The following is a 19,396-nucleotide window of genomic DNA, read 5'->3' as shown; positions in this document are numbered from 1 at the left end:
TGTTCAATCTCACACAAATCACAACCATTTTGCACATGTAACACAACAGGCGGACACACATTTTGCAGGGGTGGACACGGTGCGCATGCACACATGCAGCACTGTTAATACATTATTAGTTGCACTGGAAGGCAACACCTTGCAGGGGATTTTATAAAATTGTCCCGAGCAGTTCGATTATTTAAAAACAAAATTATTTTTGAGATTTTCCATGCCATGGGACTTCCACAGTCCTTTGATGTGAAACGTTGTATTTCCGTATCCTTTTCTATTAGAATGGTTTTCTTGTGCAATATACAACAGGTACTTACACATTTAATTATTTCAAAGGGAAAAGATGAAACCTCCATTGATGAGCTGGCCCATGTTTCTGAGCTGTCTGTTTCCACAAAGTCAAATCAAACCGTTTCAAAGGCGGTTCACAAGGCAGGGATTCTGTACATCATTTAGAATGGGTCTCTGATAATCACACAGGCAATGGGGTAGATGTTCACCCTGACTGTCTGGGAGGAAATCTGACAAAGCAGATCCTACCCAGCCTTTAGACTCCATCCAATTTACATTCCATTGAAATTACGAGTGAACAATCAGGTGGAATTTGCACTGGGCAGCTAACGTAGATTACTAACCACGGAGGGAAACCAAAAATTTACCCCAATCAGTTTGAGTCTGAGTAAGAACAGGGCAGGGTTACTGCAGGTGACAACTGGGTTTTCTGGCAATTTTCCCCAATCTATTTCACGATCTGAAGGCTGTGATTTGCGATTCTTGGTTTTACTAATAAGAGTATAAAGCGTATAAGCAAAGGAGTCATTGCTAAGCCTTCATTAAAAACCACCTGTATTGTGTTCATTTCTGGGCACCACACTTCAAGAAGGATTTCAAGGGTTTGGAGAGGGTACAGGAGAGCTTAATGAGAATGATGTGGAGATGCCGGCATTGGACTGGGGTGAGCCCAGTAAGAAGTCTGACAACACCAGGTTAAAGTCCAACAGGTTTGTTTCAGATCACTAGCTTTTGGAGCACTGCTTCTTCCTCAGGTGAATGAGGAAGGAGCAGTGCTCCGAAAGCTAGTGATTTGAAACAAACCTGTTGGATATTAACCTGGTGTTGTAAGACTTCTTACTCATGAGAATGATACCAGGGTTGAAGGCCTTCAGTAGAGAGAGACGGAAGAAGTTGGGATTGTTCTCCTCGGGACGGAGAAGTTAAAGAGGTGATTTGACGGAAAACCCCCCCAGTGGCAGAAGGGTCAATGAGTAGAGGGGACAGATTTGAAGTAATTTGCAAAAGAACGAGAGAAAATATTTTATTAACCTGCTGTCATTCTGCAATAATCATTTAAAGTTATGCCTCTGAGACAGAACATTTAGATTTTTGATTTTACAATGTATAATTTATTTTTAAATAATCTTCATGCACAAAAAGGAACTTGCGACAAATACATGATCAACATTAAAACTATTTTGTATGTATTGTCACAACCACTTATAGTATTCCGTTCCTTTTGCGGTCTATTACTGATGTCCAGTCATATGTTACTCAATGAAGTCATATGTGACTCAATGAAGTTATGTTGGCTCACTGTTTTGCTTTAGATGCAAGACCACCCTCAAGAGAACGACTCATAGCATTTGTTATCTGCATCAAAATGATCATTGACAGTACAGCATGACAATTGTACAAAATCACCCTCTGGTGTAGAAAGAAAGCAATCATCAGCCAGACTGAACAATCAAATTGGCTACAAAATTATTAAGCAGATAATTTCTCTTATCAGTTTTAAAATGAGAGGACAAACAATATACATTAGAGCGATAATGAATTAATTTAATTGCAACAGAATCTGAGTGCACTGAAGCAAACAAATATGTGCAGACACCAGCACACAGGATGTGCATTCAAGCTTGTGTGTGCAGAGCCCCAGGGAGTGTAATAATGAGGCAGTGCATGCGGGTAAGCTATATATACCAGCTTACTGGTCAATTTCACATCAAAGTCAATCCCCAAACTTTGACCAAAGAAAATCAGTCATTTTCCATATATTATGTATTAATTGACTCTGACTTTTAGCCAAAAGATCCAAACTCTTTGTACATACCACCCGCTCGCTGCTGAAGTCAAACTTCCCTCTTCCCTACTCACTGATAGAATCATAGGACATCAAACCATTGCGGGTGGCTGTTGAGCGGTGTGTCAAGACGTCAAGGCTACAGCTGGGGGGTGGGGTTGGCGGGAACAATTTCCGACCTGGCAACTCTGTGATAGCTCAATGTGAGAGAGTGGATTTCAACCTCTCAGCTATTACTTGTGTAAAGGCCAGCTGCCCTACTTTTTGCCTGAAGATGTAGTCTTAGTATTGTGACTTTTACACATATATGTACGGTATAGCTCAGTGTGCATTGCCCCAAATGGATGGTTTCATGGTGGTACAGCATTCTAGAATCCAGAATTAGTAGAGAATCTCGGTAACATTAATTACTTTACATCTGCACAAAAATAGGAGCCCTACAGAGCAGGAGGAGGCCATTTGGCCCATCGAGTCTACACCGACCCTCTGAAAAAGCACTCTACCGAGGCCCACGCCCCGACCCTGACCATGCCCAATCTACCTAACCTGCACAGCTTTGGACTGTGGGAGGAAACCAGAGCACCCGGAGGAAACCCACACCGACACGGAGAACATACAAACTCCACACAGTCAGTCACCCAAGGATGGAATCAAACCCAGGTCCCTGGCGCTGTGAGGAAGCAGTGCTAACCAGTGTGCCTCCGTGCCACTCGTTATCTTAATGTCCTGTCATATCATATTCAGAAATATCAAAATATTTTGATTATGGACTAACTTCCATGGCTGATCTCATATTGGCAGACCCAATTTGTTTCCAAGATATATAGTAGACTACAATATTAAAGACGTGAAGGAAAAAATAATTATAAAACAACGAGAAGTGAGAAGCATAAGTAGGTTAAGTGAGGAAAATGGTTTGAGGAACAAATTAAAGGAAAATGGGTGATCAGGGGCTAAACATACCAAAGTTAGATGGCAAAAGGTTTTGAAAATGGCAGACAGGTGCCCCAAAGGTTAGTGCTTGGGGCACTGCTTTAGCGATATTGAAATGACTTGAATCTTGGGAGTACAGAGTAAAATTGCCAAATGACCACAAGGAGATACAGATAGGCAAACTGACCAGACAAGTCACAGAAGGAATTTAATAGAAAGTAGCACTTGAAAGAAAGAAATTTGCTGGGGTACTGATAAGGAGTGGGGGAATGACACTCATTGGATTGCTCTATGAGGGCTGGCATGGACTTGATGGGCCAAATGGCCTCCTTCTGTGCCATTATGACTTTACAGGTGGTATTTAATGCAAACGATAGCTTGCTGGCTGGAGAGTTGGTGAGAGGAAAGCCGTATTAAATGTTGTTCAGGCACTTTACTGGATAGCAGTGAGCATTACCTGGAAACAAGCACCCGGAGGGCGGATGTCCCACACCCTGAGAGATGGCGGCCTATTTGAATAACAGCACCAACGGGGAAGCAGTGGTTGCTACCAGTACAACACCCACGCAAGGCTTAGTATTGCCACTTGTCAGTGGATCCCAGGCCACTGTTGAGTGATGATAAGTGAGGTCCCGGGGTGTGGGCAGTGGGCAAGTGGGTTCGGCAACAAGGGCAGGGATGGCTCTCAACAGGCCCTCCCTTCCTGATGTCATGTCCTTCATTTAGGCACTGAGTGCCATTGAACAAGGGCCCTCCTAGAAGCCAGCAAGCAACTCCACAATAGCAGTAGTGGTGCGATGGGATTCTTAAGTGGGCACTAATCCTAACCACAGACTTAATCAAGGTACTGGCCGGAAGGCGGTGGAGTTCTCTATCACCAAACTCCCATTTGATTAAATGCCCACCTCTTCCTGCCCCAATCCCGATATTAAACTCACCACGAGAGGGGTCATCAAATTTTCCCCAAGGATCAATACACACTTAAAATTACAGCCAAATATTTAAAATTTAAGCCACAGTATATACCAATGAGACTGCATTATTTTGCTAGTTTGTCACCAGATAGGGTTCAAGTCAAGTTAGGCCAAACTACAAGAAACCTCGTTATTTGGTCTGTTTCTGCAAGCCTGATGTGTCTCCGGACTTCCCTTTCCAACTGTTATAAACAAGGGCAAAGACAAGAGGGTGACTGAGATACATGAACATCCCAGTCCAAACACCCCAAGCTCCATTGTCCCTTCCCATCCCGTTAATGCTGTAGATCAAACAGCATTTACCAGTATGATGACTCCTGTACAAAACACTGGTGCGGCTGCATTTGGAGTATTGCGTGCAATTCTGGTCGCCGCATTATGGGAAGGATGTGGAAGCATTGGAAAGGGTGCAGAGGAGATTTACCAGAATGTTGCCTGGTATGGAGGGAAGATCTTATGAGGAAAGGCGGAGGGACTTGAGGCTGTTTTCGTTAGAGAGAAGGTTAAGAGGTGACTTAATTGAGGCGTACAAGATGATCAGAGGATTGGATAGGGTGGACAGTGAGAGACTTCTTCCTCGGATGGTGATGTCTAGCACGAGGGGACATAGCTTTAAATTGAGGGGAGATAGATATAAGACAGATGTCAGAGGTAGGTTCTTTACTCAGAGAGTAGTAAGGGCGTGGGATGCCCTGCCTGCAACAGTAGTGGACTCGCCAACACCAAGGGCATTCAAATGGTCATTGGATAGCCACATGGACAATAAGGGAATAGTGTAGATGGGCTTCAGAGTGGTTTCACAGGTCGGCGCAACATCGAGGGCCGAAGGGTCTGTACTGCGCTGTAATGTTCTATGTTCTTAGAAGTGTGAAAAGTTCGGTGATGAAAGATAACAAAATTCTATACACCAGCTGTCACATGTATACAGTTTTTTTAATGCTTTTCCCTCCATTTGAACATGTACGGCATTGTACAGCTAAATGCTGTTGATATTGGTTGGTCACAATAGCAGGAATACCCTTGCTATAAAGTGAGTATTTGATTCAAGGCCGGGATTCTCCGTTGCGGGTCCGCCCCGCTACCGCTGCTAGCAAGGATGGCGCCTGTGAATGGGATTTCCAATTGAAGCCACCCCATGCCGCCGGGAACGGGGGGCGGCGCTGCCGACCAGAGAATCCCTCCACCAGCAAACAGCCGGGGAATACCGCCCTGAGTCTATTCGCTCAAGTTATGCGGTGATCACTCACGCTTCGCTTTAGAGTTTCTACTGATCTTTACCCCTCTGGAGATCAGGGCTGGACAGCTTCATTACTAATAATCGAACATAGCAGGTTTGGTGGAGTGGAGAACCAGAGGTTCACTCATACCAACTTCTCTGTCACAGAGAAAAAATAAAAGATTTGCGAATAGAGATCCCCATTTCTCCACAAAGGGCGTGAACCTCATTTTAATAGATTTTCATGAATTTAAATATTATTAGCAGGTCCCCCGCGTGCTAAATGTTCATATTACATCGGTGAAGTTTACAACAGGTTTGGCCAGGTGCAAAGCAATCAAGGGGATTCCTCTGGGGGCGCAGAGATGGTACATGGTGATGCATACTGGGGGTAGAGGGACATGCCCACCGGGGCAGTGCATTTATGCCTGATGGTGGGGAAGGGGGGAGAGAGTGAGCGGACACTGAGGGGGGTTGAGGTGTGCCAGCGATACTTTCATGGTGTTGGTTGGGGGGGGGGGGGGCTGCAATGCTGGCAATGAGTGTCGGGGTGGGTGGGATCCCCCGATACCTCTCTGACGGGGGCTGTTAAGCTGCATGATGAGCGGACGCCCTTTAAAGATGTCTGTGGAGTTGGTTGCATCTCTCGGAGGCCCCGCCTGCCAGACTGATGACAGAAACCATGCCCGTTCAGTCTTCTCCCCCTCTGAGATGCTCACTATTTGGTGGGAAATTTGGTCTGTGCAACTGGAGAGTGAGATGCCAGTTTTCAGTCTGAGCCCATTCTGGTAAGATTTTGCCCATTGAAGGCAAGGTTGATGGGGCTTGGATGAAGAGTGGGAGGAGGAATTTGTGGAGCATAAGGCCTGGCACGGACCTGCTTTTGGTCTGTAAATACTGTGTAATTGTTGGCTTGAAAAAGTCTATGTTTGGTAAGAGTACATATTTAGTCAATCTTTTGAACCAAATAGAATCGTGTGGCACTTGAAACACATTCTAATAGCTGATGTACTGATTAAGGGTTCCCTAGGGCGCGATCCAACGGCCACGCTGTGCCCGAAAAGCAGCTCGCTGTAATGCATTTTGGCCAATAGAATCCGGGAGGCCCCGCTCCCGGGATCTACCCGGCTCACACCTCGCGAGATCTAACGATGCAAATCCTGCCCACTTGTGGGTGGGAATCACTTTTTAGCAAATCTGCATTTTAAAGTGGGACAGCTAGTGTCACTTTAATGTGCAGATTCACTGTCAAGGTGCCCAGGGGGCACTGCCAGGGTGCCAGGTTGGCACTGCGAATGTTCCAAGCTGGCATTTTATGTGCGCTGGCTATCGGGCTGGAGATGTTTTATAGCCAGTGTTTCCTGGCGCTGTGAGCACCGGAAAGCACGCGTCGAAATGTGCTCACTATGGGACTTTGTTCCCTTATAGTTAAATGGCGCCCCTAGATCTCACTATTATTTATCTAGGTATTAGACCAAAAGGGTGTACACTCGTGATGTTACTCTTGAAATAATAGTGTGGTTTCTCTGTTCCACCAGTCACGTGTTTCTCAGCAGCGTACCATTCCCAGGCGGGAGGGTGTTCTACTCCCACCACTCGTCAATGGGATTTCCCACTGAAGCCACCCCACACCACCCGGAAATCTGCATGGGGATGCGCAGGGAAAGAGAATCCCAACGGCAGTAGAATTTCAGCCAACATCTAGCATAGAAACCAAGAAATATGGTACTTATAAACGAGATATTACACACAAATTGGTCCAATATTTTGATTTGCAGATTGTGGCAAATTGATTCATGATGCACAATGGTCCCACAGTCAAGTTGGATTTATTATTATAAGTTGATTCTCAAGACTATTGCTGAAGACCAAATGGAAAAATAATATGTATGCCTCTCTTTTCGTATAACTGTCTTTTGTCTACTATTAGGGCAGCATGGTAGCACAGTGGTTAGCACTGTTGCTTCACAGCGTCAGGGCCCAAGGTTAGATTCCTGGCTTGGGTCACTGGCTGTGCGGAGTCTGCGTGGGTTTCCTCCGGGTGCTCCGGTTTCCTCCCACAGTCCCGAAAGACGTGCTGTTAGGTGAATTGGACATTCTGAGTTCTCCGTGTGTGTGCCGGAACAGGCGCCGGGGTGTGGCGACTTGGGGCTTTTCACAGTAACTTCATTGCAGTGTTAATGTAAGCCTACTTGTGACAATAAAGATTATTATTATTATAGATGGGCAATTCTGGTAAGGATGAGCAAAGACATGAACTATCCAGGGCCTGAGCATACAGCCTAGCCTTGCTTACAAAAGAGGGAAGGTCTGGGTCATGTGAAGCTGAGCAAGTCAAATACGCAGCATTGTGCAAAATCTAGCGATGGGGGGGAAGGATAGAGATTCATGTTAGGCAAGGCAGGTTTGCACATACTGGCACGCATGATTGCAAGGCAGCTCTTAGAAAGCAGCACTTTAAGGCAGATCATCAGGTAGTTTATGCTTATGTGATTGTGTCAATCCAGGAATTTGTGTCTCAGGACTTGATCATTTCTGGCAAAATATTATAAAATGGCAAAACACATAAAAAAATAACTAAAAGAATAGAAAACTAAATTCAGAAGAGTAGAGTAAAAATAAAAATTGTCATCCCATAGAAGTAATTTTGAGGATGATTCCATGATTGGCCTGTGATGAGTACATGATCAGGGGGTTAGCATGAACCATTTAGCAAAGCTGAGGTCCGATATAATGACAAAACAAGACACAAAACTTTCAATTATACAGATGCAACAGCTGGATAAGGCCCCAAATGTGATAATTAAGGACTGATGAATATAGCTTATATAAGTTCAGGGTTACTTTGGTTAGGAGAGAGAGGGTTGACATTTGTAGAGCATATGCAAATTGAGACACCCCAATTGAATTGACGTAAATAATAAATAATCTTTATTGTTAGCACTGTTGCTTCACAATGCCAGGGTCCCAGGTTCGATTCCCCGCTAGGTCACTGTCCGTGCGGAGTCCGCACTTTCTCCCAGTGTCTGCGTGGGTTTCCTCCGGGTGCTCCGGTTTCCTCCCACAGTCCAAAGATGTACAGGTTAGGTGGATTGGCCATGATAAATTGCCCTTAGTGACCAAAAAGGTTAGGAGGGGATATTGGGTTATGGGGATAGGGTGGAAGTGAGGGCATAAGTGGGTTGGTGCAGACTCGATGGGCCGAATGGCCTCCTTCTGCACTGTATGTTCTATGTTTTATGTCACAAGTAGGCTTACATTAACACTGCAATGAAGTTACTGCGAAAAGCCCATAGTCGTCACATTCCGGCGCCTGTTCGGGTACACAGAGGGAGAATTCAGAATTCTCAGCTGGTACGGGAATTGAACCCGCGCTGCTGGCCTTGTTCTGCATCGCAAACCAGCTGTCTAGCCCACTGAGCTAAACCAGCCCTAAATACAAATTATTTACCTGCACAAATATTCTTTGCAGTTTATTAAAGTGTTCATTACCCAAAACATTGCTTTTGTCCAGTTTGAATCAATCCATCATATTCATTCAGATTACACGTCATTCTTTGATCTCTTTTGTGAACTCAGATCCACTGGGTCTGGTGTACACATTTCTGCTGGTTCTAGTGTAACTGGTCCTTCAGATGTCAAATAGGCTCTTCTTGAAGCAGAGTCAAGGAGATGGGAGAGAATGTATAACAGAAGAATGACCTACAGGCTTTGCTGTTAAAGAGTTCTTAGCCGAAATGTATTCTTTATCATGTATTCTTTATGGCTCTGCCATACGAAAGACTTCATTCCATGGACTCATCTATTTCCAGTTTCCAGGAATGCGACACAGAGTGACAGGAGACAAGGCATAACTGTGCCACAGACTAGACGCAAAAATACAAGCGACAGCACACACTGCAGAAACAGGGTTGTACGTACTGGTACAGCACAGCTGCACGCCAGCTCACAGAAACCAGTACTTACAGCCAGATCATCTATTAGTTTATCTTCAAACGAATGCTCCTCGGTGTCAATCCAGGAATTTCTATAACTTTCGATGAAGAGGTTAGATGCGCGATGCCTGAGGAAGGGCAAGAGTGAAAACGGGAGGGGTTGGGAATAAAGACACGACTTTAGCGGTTACACTCTTATCACACAACTGTTAGAGATGGCACTTGCACAATTCTGCTCGGCTGATAGGTCAGAGGACACAGGCAGGAGTAAACAAAGACCTCAAATGTTTTTTTATGCTAACCAGCTTGACTTTATCGATCTGCTTGCTTCACAATAGAGGAGAATGACCATGTTTGCTGGGAGATTCCAACTACATAAATGTGAGGTAGGCTACGCCCAAAACCTTCTAAAATCTAGCCATTTTTTAATGAATCATTATGCAATGAAATTGTAGCATTGATAGAGAGGACCTTGAAATTACACAGTGTGAATATAACCATTTGATCACTCAATGCATTCACAAGAAATTCGTTTGACCGTTACTTTACAGGTGGCATTAATACTTGAGAATATTCAACGTGCAATTTCAAGGTTGGAAATATTTTACAATCAGTAAAAATATATCAGGCTTGTTTCATCAGTTTATAAATTCACCGCAATTTATGCGATTTCTTTCAGAATCCTTGCTTCTAGCGCTTTAAAAATTCGGCCTTGTGGACATTGGTCATTCCCCCCCCATTTTTCAAACCAAAGACTCATTGCAATAATTCCGACTGAATAGAATGGCCATTAATTTGGTTTCATTCAGAACTAAAGGATAATTTCAGCTCCTCAGCTTGCTTCTCTGACCAAAAATGGAGGATGCTAGGAAAACTCAGCAGGTCTCGCAGCATCTGTGGCGGGAGAGAGAGAGAGAAGCAGAGTTAATATTTCGAGGCCTTTTGACTCTTCATCGGTTAACTCTGCCTTCTCTCCCTGCGGATGCTGCCAGGCCTGCTGGGTTTCCCCCAACATTCTCTGCTCTAGTTTCAGATTCCCAGCACCCGCAGTACTTGGCTGCTCTGACCAATCAGGCGCTGCAGTAATTGTGCAACATGCTTGTCAATGGACCATGTGTATTGCTAACGAAGATTTAGTGTCAGTGGTGGTCACGCAAAGCCTACGTTACCATCAGTAGGTATACTAGACTTGCAAAGTCCGTTTCCTCACACGCTCTGCGAAGCCACAACTCTCGATAGGCGTTCATGAAGTAATAGCTAAGTTTGTGTCTGAGAGAAGAGGATAAATGTTCTACATTCAAGTCTTTCTGAGCAATATGGCTGTTGCAGAAATTGTTCAGACACCAACATAAATCACAACTGGGTACTGAGAACAAAAGGGGTGTAGTTAAATACAATAGCACTTTCAATACGCACTCAATGGAAAAGATAATGTAAGTGTGAAGGTTGTAACAAAACTTTGATATTATTATTTTTGCAATGTTCTCCCAAGTTCAGGACTCATTCTTGTAGCTCTAAAAGCAGAGTCAAATCCTGAAGGTCCAAACATTAGTTTGTTGCAACTCTGGTGTACATCTGTTAAGGTAACAAAGCAAGTACCCCAACCAGCATATTGCTTAACAGTCAGTGATCCGGGGCAGCATGGTGGCGCAGTGGTTAGCACTGCTGCCTCACGCCGCCGAGGTCCCGGCTCTGGGTCGCTGTCCATGTGCAGTTTGCACATTCTCCCAGTGTTTGCATGGGTTTCGCCCCCACAGCCCAAAGATGTGCAGGGTAGGTGAATTGGCCAGGCTAAATTGTCCCTTAATTGGAAAAAATGAATTGGGTACTCTAAATTTATTTTTTTAAAGTCAGTGATCCACAGAGCATTTTATTTATTTATTTTAAATTTAGAGTACCCAATTCATTTTTTCCAATTAAGGGGCAATTTAGCGTGGCCAATCCACCTACCCTGCACATCTTTGGTTTGTGGGGGCGAAACCCATGCAGACATGGGGAGAATGTGCAAACTCCACACGGCCGGGATGGAACCTGGGACCTCGGCGCCGCGAGGCAGCAGGGCTAACCCACTGTGCCACCGTGCTGCCCTACCACAGAGCATTTTAAAGTTGTTAAATAAAAAGCACCTTTGTATGCATTTTAAAAACTAAATTGCAAAACTGCCTTGGTACAGCACATGGCATAATTTTAGGATGGCGGAGTGCTGGCGAAAAAAATATACCCACCACCAGCTTCGTTTGATAAAGGATGTGTGCTTTTTCATGTTTAAAAGTACCACAAAACCGTGGGTTAGAAACGGTTCCTGTTGTCTGCAACGCACCAGCTCAATAAAAATGAATCCTGGATCGAATATCAGGCGCCCCTTGGATTTGTTCATTCAGTTGCAGGGAGCGATCCTGAATTTCAATGTGTACACTAACAGCACCGCCTCTGACATTTAGGATTTCTAGCATCACGAGCTGGATTCTGCCGTTCCCCAGCCGGATGTTTCCCGGCGGCTCGCTGTTCGCTGTTGGTGGGATTCTACACCGCCGTCTGCTTGTCAATGAGATTTCCCATGGAAGCCACCCGATGCCGCCAGTAACCCATGGGCACGGGCGCTCTGGCCGGCGGGAAAAGTGAATCGCGACGGCCGGAGAATTCTAGCCTACGTCTGCATGTTCTTTCACAGGAGAGTGCCGAGTGGCTGAGGAGTTGGAAGCAAACAAGCTTGAATGCAACATGCATTTTTAAAAAATAGTTGTACTTCCTCCAAACTGCTGAATCGAAATGCTGGAAAACACATCCAAAAATCGAACTAACATTTCTAAGGGGTGGGACATCTATCACTGACCATCTCCCATGGCTGGCCAGATGATTTATGGTTTAGTCAATAATTGTTTGATTTTGCTGTGCTTTTCTTCTCCGTTTTTATTGCCAACATCATGAATCTTCGAGCTGCTCCTGAATTTTTGATTATGATTATACTCAGAGTTCTCTCTGTGTGTTAGGTCAGTTAGCAACAGGTTTCACTCGGAGTTACGCACTCACGCACTCTCTTTTACGGACCATCATATTTCGGGGCCGGTTTAGCTCAGTTGGCTGGACAACCGGTTTGTGATGCGGAGCGGGTTCAATTCCCCGTACCGGCTGAGCTGATTGATGAAGGCTCCGCCTTCTCAACCTTGCCCGAGGTGTGGTGACCCTCAGGTTAAATCACCACCAGTCAGCTCTCCCCCCTCAAAGGGGAAAGCAGCCTGTGGTCATCTGGGAGTTTGACAACTTTACCTTTACAGTGCATGTTTCCATAAATAGCTTTTAATCAGCCTGTGACAATCAGGGGGACCCCCCCCCACCCACACACAAACCCCCGCCCCCCCCACCCACACACAAACCCCCCCCCCCCACACAAACCCCCCCCCCCCCCCCCCCACCCCCCACCCACACACAAACCACTCTGTTTAGATTAATTTAATACATATGGAGACTTAAAAACAAAAAAGATAATTTCAAAATGGCATACAGTCCTTTTGTGACATAGGTAACTACAAACAAATCCCATTGTGTGACTGATCAGATGGTAAATTCAAAAAGACTGAAAGTCCATTCCCGCATCGGCGGTGCAAAGCCAACCAGAAAGGCGACAGTAATTGACGGGGTGAACTATGTCAATCTGCCAGTTTTTAAATCAAAGAGAAGCGTTGAAGTCACAAAAGCTTCCGAGGTCACAAAAGACACTATATAAATGCAAGCACTTTCTTTCAAATTTTAAATGAGATGACAGCTTCTGTACTGGGGCAGTAATTCTGCACTCAAACCTCTCTTGCGCCTGGCAGGTCATTTCAGGCCTAATCGTACTGCACAAGATTGAGAAACAGGTATCAAATGGTTCCAAATCTGTTGACCATTTAAGACTACCCAAATCGTAAAAATCCTTAACAGTCATCGCAAAGAAAGACAGTGGGCTGAATTCTCCATTTGGGAGACTAAGTCCGCATGCCAGGAAAACTGGCGCAAAAGGACCACCGATTCACCGTTCTGCTGAGGGCTAGCAGGGAGGTAGCATCGAGCTCGCAGTTCTAGATGCTGATACGGCCCTGAGCATTTCCGGGTCCGTGGCCGCGCACGTGCATGGTGGCGGCCTGCAGCGGCCGTGCCGTGCTTCATGGCGGACTCAGCCCGCGGGCTCGGACCGCAAAACTAGCGCCCCCCCTTTGGCCGCTCGTGCGTCCCGGGATGTCCGCCCACAGTGCCCCCAGCCCAAATGAAGCCCCCCCCCCACCCTGCCCGCAGATCGGCCCTCCCCCGACTGTGGCGCCGCCAGACTGAGTCCGCAGCCGCGCCGCTCAGTTCACGAGGGCGAGACTACACGTGTCCCACGCCATCGGGAACTCGGCCGGTCGGGGACGGAGCATCGCGGGGTGGGCCTCAGGCAATGGCCTGAGGCCGTGGATACGCGGCACGTCTCTTTTAGGGGGGGGGGGGGGGGGCGGAGAATCCGTAAACCGGCGCCGCCCCCGATATTGGCGTAATCAGGGATTCTCTACCTCCTCGCTGAACCGGATTTTGGTGTCAGGAAGGGGACAGTATCACCATCACATTTACTTTAGGATCATTGCAGTCACATTGCAGTAACTGGTACGCATAATTATGAATCAAAGTCAGGGCAATAACATCTTGTGTAATATCACGAAAGAGCTGTTTGCAATACAAGTTTTGTTTATGAATGCGATGTTCACTGAATGAAAAATTGTGAAAAGAAAAAAAGTCTGGGTTTTATTCCACTGCTAAGCCAAACCAAAATATACAAGGTTCGATCATGGAGAGAAGAGCACTGTAACTGTTATCTAGAAGTTTCCAAATCTTCTAGGCCATGTCTATTTTTGGACCAGTTTCTGCTCGACTTAGCTGTCTTGTGAGAGCACACGACATTGAATAGATTATCACTCAATATTTACCACATTCTCCTATGATTTAATTTACTGGAGCTAATGATTTATCGGAACAAATTACTGTCTTGCAATAATACAAAAAAATGTTCAGCTAGATTTATCGTTCGTTCATTATTAATGGACTAAAAATAGTGTCTAATACCAGCAGTTTTAAATAGATATATACTGTGGCATGATACCAGGAAAGACTAGCAGCCCTTTTCTGTACTACGTTGCATGCTGGCTTACCTTGGTAGGTTATACAGAGGCGTCATTCTGAAGCACGCTACCACAGCTCTCCTGCGCTGTTTTGACAAGAGCTTGTACCAAACCATCTTCTTGGACTTGAAAGGATGCTCTGTCTAACCAACAAATCAATTCCGACGCGTTACTGACATGGCAAATTACATAAAATGCATATGCTCCCCCTGAATATGGTAGCCATTTTAGGGAGGAGTTTACCGCACTCGTCGCACTCAACTTGGTGACGCGATGAGTCCGTTGAATCTCGCGAGAGGCCTTTCACGAGATCCGCGACTCTTGATACTTTGCGCGATATTCAACCGAAGCTCGTGAGGAGCCGTGATCTGGATCTCACACTCATCGGGCGAGATCCAAATTGGCATATTGAAAGGAGCTGGACACGCCATTTTCTCCAGGTGCCCGGGAACTAATGGCCTCCCCAGTGAGGCCTTGACCAGACGTCCTTTAGCACTGGTCCACACAAACGTGGACCAGGTGTAATGGCACCTGGTGGGCTTCCCAGGCAATTGGAGACCCTAGAGTGGTTGGGGATAGGGCAGAGTGGCTCCCTCTGGCACCCAGGCACTGTCAGCATGGCACTGCCAGGGTGGTACTACCAGGCTGGCAGGGGAACTGCCAGGGTGGCAGTGCTCAGGTTCCTGGGTGGCACTGCCAAGGGTCAGGGCCCTAGAGGGGCCATGCCCATGAAAGGGGGGAATGAGAGAGGGGGGCGGTTATGAAAGGGGGGAGTGAAGGGTGTGTATGAAGGGCCTCAAAGGTTAGGGGGCGTTAAGGGTAGGTATTCTGAAAGGGGGGTGGGGAGGCCTGTAAAGGGAGGCCTCTCAGCGACCCCATAGCGGGGTGTCCTCTTTTGGGGGGCTGTGGGGTAATGTCCATGGGGGTGCTGGAGGTCAGAGGTCACGGGGTCTGAGCTGAGACAAGGTGAGTACATCGCTAAGGCAATTAGACCCAGATTGGCAAATCAGCAGAGAGTAAACCAAAATGGTTTTGTGCCATCTTATGGTTTTACATTCGGAATGTTGCAATATGCTGATCGTCGAAGATTAACAATACATTTAAAAATACATGGGACCAATGACTGGGGATTACTGCTAATCTTTCATCTTTGATGTGAGTTTTCCTTAAAAATACAGACTACAAACACAAAACATATTAGTCACAGATGTTTGTACCTGCTCCAAGTGAAACAGGACGGCAGACACTTCCTGCACGCGTTTCACAATTTTATCAGGGTCATTGCTGTCTTCAGCCTTGCCAGCCATGTCTTTGTACAGAGCCATCTGCCATCGCATTGATGAAGCATTCTCACACTGCAAAACACATTTAGAAAACCTGCTTCACGTCCAATCACTTCACAATTTGGTCCAACCCAAGCCCCTCTTACCATTCACTGAAGAATCACAGAACCCCTACAGTCAGGAGGAGGCCGTTCGGCCCATCGAATCTGCACCGACCCTCCCAAGGCCCACTCCCCCTGCCCTATCCCCATAACCCCACCGAACCTGCACATCTCTGGATATTTAGGGGCAATTTAGCACGGCCAAGCCACCTAACCTGCAATCTTTGGACTGTGGGAAGAAACCTACGCAGACACGGGGAGAACGTGTAAACCCCACACAGTCATCCGAGATCCCAATTGAACCCGGGTCCCTGGCCCTGTGAGACAACACCACTTCTTCAATATCTTCAGGAGGGTCTTATAGCCCAGTCAGTAGTTTCCTGGCTTCTGAGCACTGGATGAATGTCTGGCAGTGTCATTTTGAGTACAGAGTGTTCTTATAAGCCTTCCATCTACCTAATTGTTTTACTGGTATCTGTTGAGGGTTCTGAGCATGTGCGAGCTTGGGTGGGTTTATCAGTCTGCAAGTGGGTGACTTGTAAACAAGACCTGTTTTGCTAGTGTTCCTGTTTTCATAGTTATTACTGAAACTGCTGTTATGCGGAGTGTCTGTTATTGTTAAGTCTCGTTATTTATTTACATAAAGAAGTTCCTTCTTTTAAACAACACATTTGACTACCTTTGTTTGGTGGTCTCCCACTCCGGAACCTGATGGTCAGGAAAGGTGAGTTCATAACGTGGCCAATGAACTTGTAAATCCTTCCAGCATACGGCAATAGTAGGTGGCAAGAGCATGAGGGATTCCTAGTCAGCCACGTGATGGAACAAAACTTGGGGCCTCTACCATCACTATTCATAGCTCCAGACTACAACATACATGTAAAGGTGTATGTTGCCGCAGTAACTCGGTATCCTTGGGCTCACTTGGCTGAGTTGGTTGGAAGGTTGGTGCGGATCAGATTGTGCCAACTGCATTGGGTTCCATCCCCATTCCTGTTGGCACCTATTTGGGGCCTACCTCCTTTCGTTACCCATGGTGAAGGTTGTGGTGGATCGGATCTGCCTCCAGACAGAAAGCTCAAGGGGGGCAGAGAGGATGGAGGGATTGAGAGGGGGGGGGGGGGGGGGGGGGAGAGAGAGGTTTGTGGGAGTTCCGGGACCTTGGTGGGGAGATTGGAAGAATCAATGATGGAGTAGACTGAAGTCTTTGGGGGAAATTGGAAGCATGGGTCGATGCCGATGGCAGGGGTGGGTGAAGTGTTTAATCTGGATCCGGCAGGTAAGTGGCGACTGAATCCAATCGTCCTCACTTACCTTTAGGAGCTGGATTTCCCAAGGTATGTAAAATAATTGTTAATTCGGAGGCCTACAGCCTAGTTTAAGTATTTGAACGGAAATCTAACCTCCTGCAAGCCAGTTGGTTGCCCACCCTTCATCCTGCATCTGTAACTCGACGTGGAAAGATTGGAGGTCTGGCTTTCTGGCTTTTGGGGGTTAAAGTTGTCCCCAGTTATTACCCTTCCGATTTCTAGAAATCAGTCTAACTTCATTTGGTCTTCACGGAATTGGACATTCTGAATTCTCCCTCTGTGTACCCAAACAGGCGCCGGAGTGTGGCGACTGGGGGCTTTTCACAGTAACTTCATTGCAGTGTTAATGTAAGCCTACAAATGACACTAATAAAGATTATTATTACATTCTGCTCCTCAATCCTCTACAACCTTCAGTGACTTTGAACTCTCCCAATTAATGTTTTCCTGCAAATAGCTTTGACCGGGGTGGTGGGGGGGGGGGGGGGGGGGGGGGGAAGAGAGAGAGAGAGAGAGAGAGAGAGAAATGGCTCCTCTGTTGGAGAAGACAGCAAGAACTCTGTATTTGTTCACTTTGCTTCATACGCTTCCTAATGGAGATCAGAGGGAGGGAAGTGACGGTACTTTATGTTACAGACTTTGACGTTAATATTATGGAGCCAATAACGAGGCCCAGATATCAGCACTGCCTAATCATCCAGTATTTGACACACAAATTAACGGGATGGAAAAGTCGGTAGTTCTGTTGTGACGGACAATATTCCCTGTTTTGCCCCATGCATTCGGCACAGACGATCCAAAGGCACTCACTAAAATTTCAGGAGAATCTATTAGTGGCGATCGATTGAACTTGTAGCCAACTGGAGATTGAGAAAACATGGGAGCTATCTTGATGATTGAAAAAAAGAAATGTCTTTCATCTCAGTTTGAAATTACATTATTTTACCTTTCCTTGCAAGTGGAGATTGTTCTGAAGAAACTCTCGTACTTCTTCATCTGTGTCTTTCTGTCAAGATTGTTAGAAAAGAGAGAGCGTAGATCAGTGCCACAAAGCATTAAACTCCCGACATCAGGTGGACTGCAGCAGTTCAAAAAGACAGTTCACCAGCGTCTTCTGAAGGGCAATTAGGAGTGGCAATAAATGCTGGGCTAGCCAGCAGTAATGCCTACATCCCATGAAACAATAAATGAGAAAAACGTCAATATGCTCAAGCTATTCTAATTTTCCTTTGCCTTTTAAAAAAAATTTAGAGTACCCAATTCATTTTTTCCAATTAAGGGTCAATTTAGCGTGGCCAATCCACCTACCCTGCACATCTTTGGGTTGTGGGGGCGAAACCCACGCAAACATGGGGAGAATGTGCAAACTCCACACGGACAGTGACCCGGGGCAGGGATCGATCCTGGGACCTCGGCGCCGTGAGGCAGCAGTGCTAACCCCTTGAGCTCACGCCTTTAATTGTACCCTTACCAATACATATATTTGTTGGTTTCTGATACAGTGACCAAACCCAAGAACAGGTTTCTCTGTATGAGCAGCTTAGTGCATTGTAAATCGCAATAAGATCTGGTGTCTTGTATCTTACTGTTCTTCCTGTGCAATTGAGCATTCTACTAGCAGTTAATTAGCTCACCATGCATTCAGTGATACATCAATCCTAGAATCCCTACAGCGCAGATCTCCAATGACTAATTCCTAAAAAAAAACACCCGGAAATACTATTGTCAAGCATTTCATAGTTACACTCATTACTGTAAACATTCCTGAATATTCATCACTTACCAAGGCATATCTTGTTTTGGCTATGTTAATCAGTTCTTGATCAGCAGGTGAACACATGTTCAGGCCAATGGGAAGCATTTTTTTAAGGGTTGCTACAATTAGTGATGTCTGAACGGAGTAGCGGTCACCTCTCTTCTGTTTTTTTGTTCGTTCCTGGTCAGAGCCTCCAGACTGAAGTTAACAGTGAAAACAGTTCACAAAAATCACGTTCAAATCATACGCAGCATCCTTCTTTAGGCAACCGTTTTAAAGGTACAAATCCCAAGTTGCAGGTGCAAAGGTATGTTATCAAAAAGGACCCGGTGCACACAAATAGAATCTTATGAAACATCCCCATGGTGTTACATTTGGAAAAATATACAGGATATTGAACCAGTGATGGTTCACGTGCTTCAACAATCGAGCGTAACTCAGATTTATGCACAAGAGTTAACCATTACCTGGTATAATATTCCATATATTTTGTTGGTATTGTTTATTTGGGATTAAAACGTCATGGGACACGAGCCATTTTGATGTTTTCATATATGGATGTCACATTTTTACCTTAACTGTTGGGAAATATCCTTCACAATAACTGCAAATATAACAATGCCCATAGAATAAATATATTTATACAGGGCTTAAGATAAGAATTCGAGTCACAAATCATTCAACTTTA

At 45.6% G+C, this 19,396-nt stretch overlaps 1 protein-coding gene across 10 annotated transcripts in view; it reads right to left on the bottom strand.

Annotated features, from left to right (window-relative positions):
• The window catches only part of LOC140402452 (ryanodine receptor 1-like), a 497,733-nt gene that overhangs the window by 121,801 nt on the left and 356,536 nt on the right, over positions 1-19,396 (bottom strand). For all 10 annotated transcript variants that reach the window (XM_072490240.1, XM_072490241.1, XM_072490242.1 and 7 more), the window contains 5 exons: positions 18,736-18,906; positions 17,899-17,958; positions 15,476-15,613; positions 14,289-14,401; positions 9,161-9,257 (listed from right to left, as the gene is read on the bottom strand). In XM_072490240.1, coding sequence (XP_072346341.1) covers positions 9,161-9,257; positions 14,289-14,401; positions 15,476-15,613; positions 17,899-17,958; positions 18,736-18,906 — 579 coding nt within the window. The remainder of the gene's footprint in view (positions 1-9,160; positions 9,258-14,288; positions 14,402-15,475; positions 15,614-17,898; positions 17,959-18,735; positions 18,907-19,396) is intronic.

Source organism: Scyliorhinus torazame, chromosome 25 (genome assembly GCF_047496885.1).
Source record: "Scyliorhinus torazame isolate Kashiwa2021f chromosome 25, sScyTor2.1, whole genome shotgun sequence".
In the NCBI taxonomy this organism is placed as follows: domain Eukaryota; kingdom Metazoa; phylum Chordata; class Chondrichthyes; order Carcharhiniformes; family Scyliorhinidae; genus Scyliorhinus; species Scyliorhinus torazame.
This window is presented reverse-complemented; position numbering and strand designations above follow the sequence as displayed.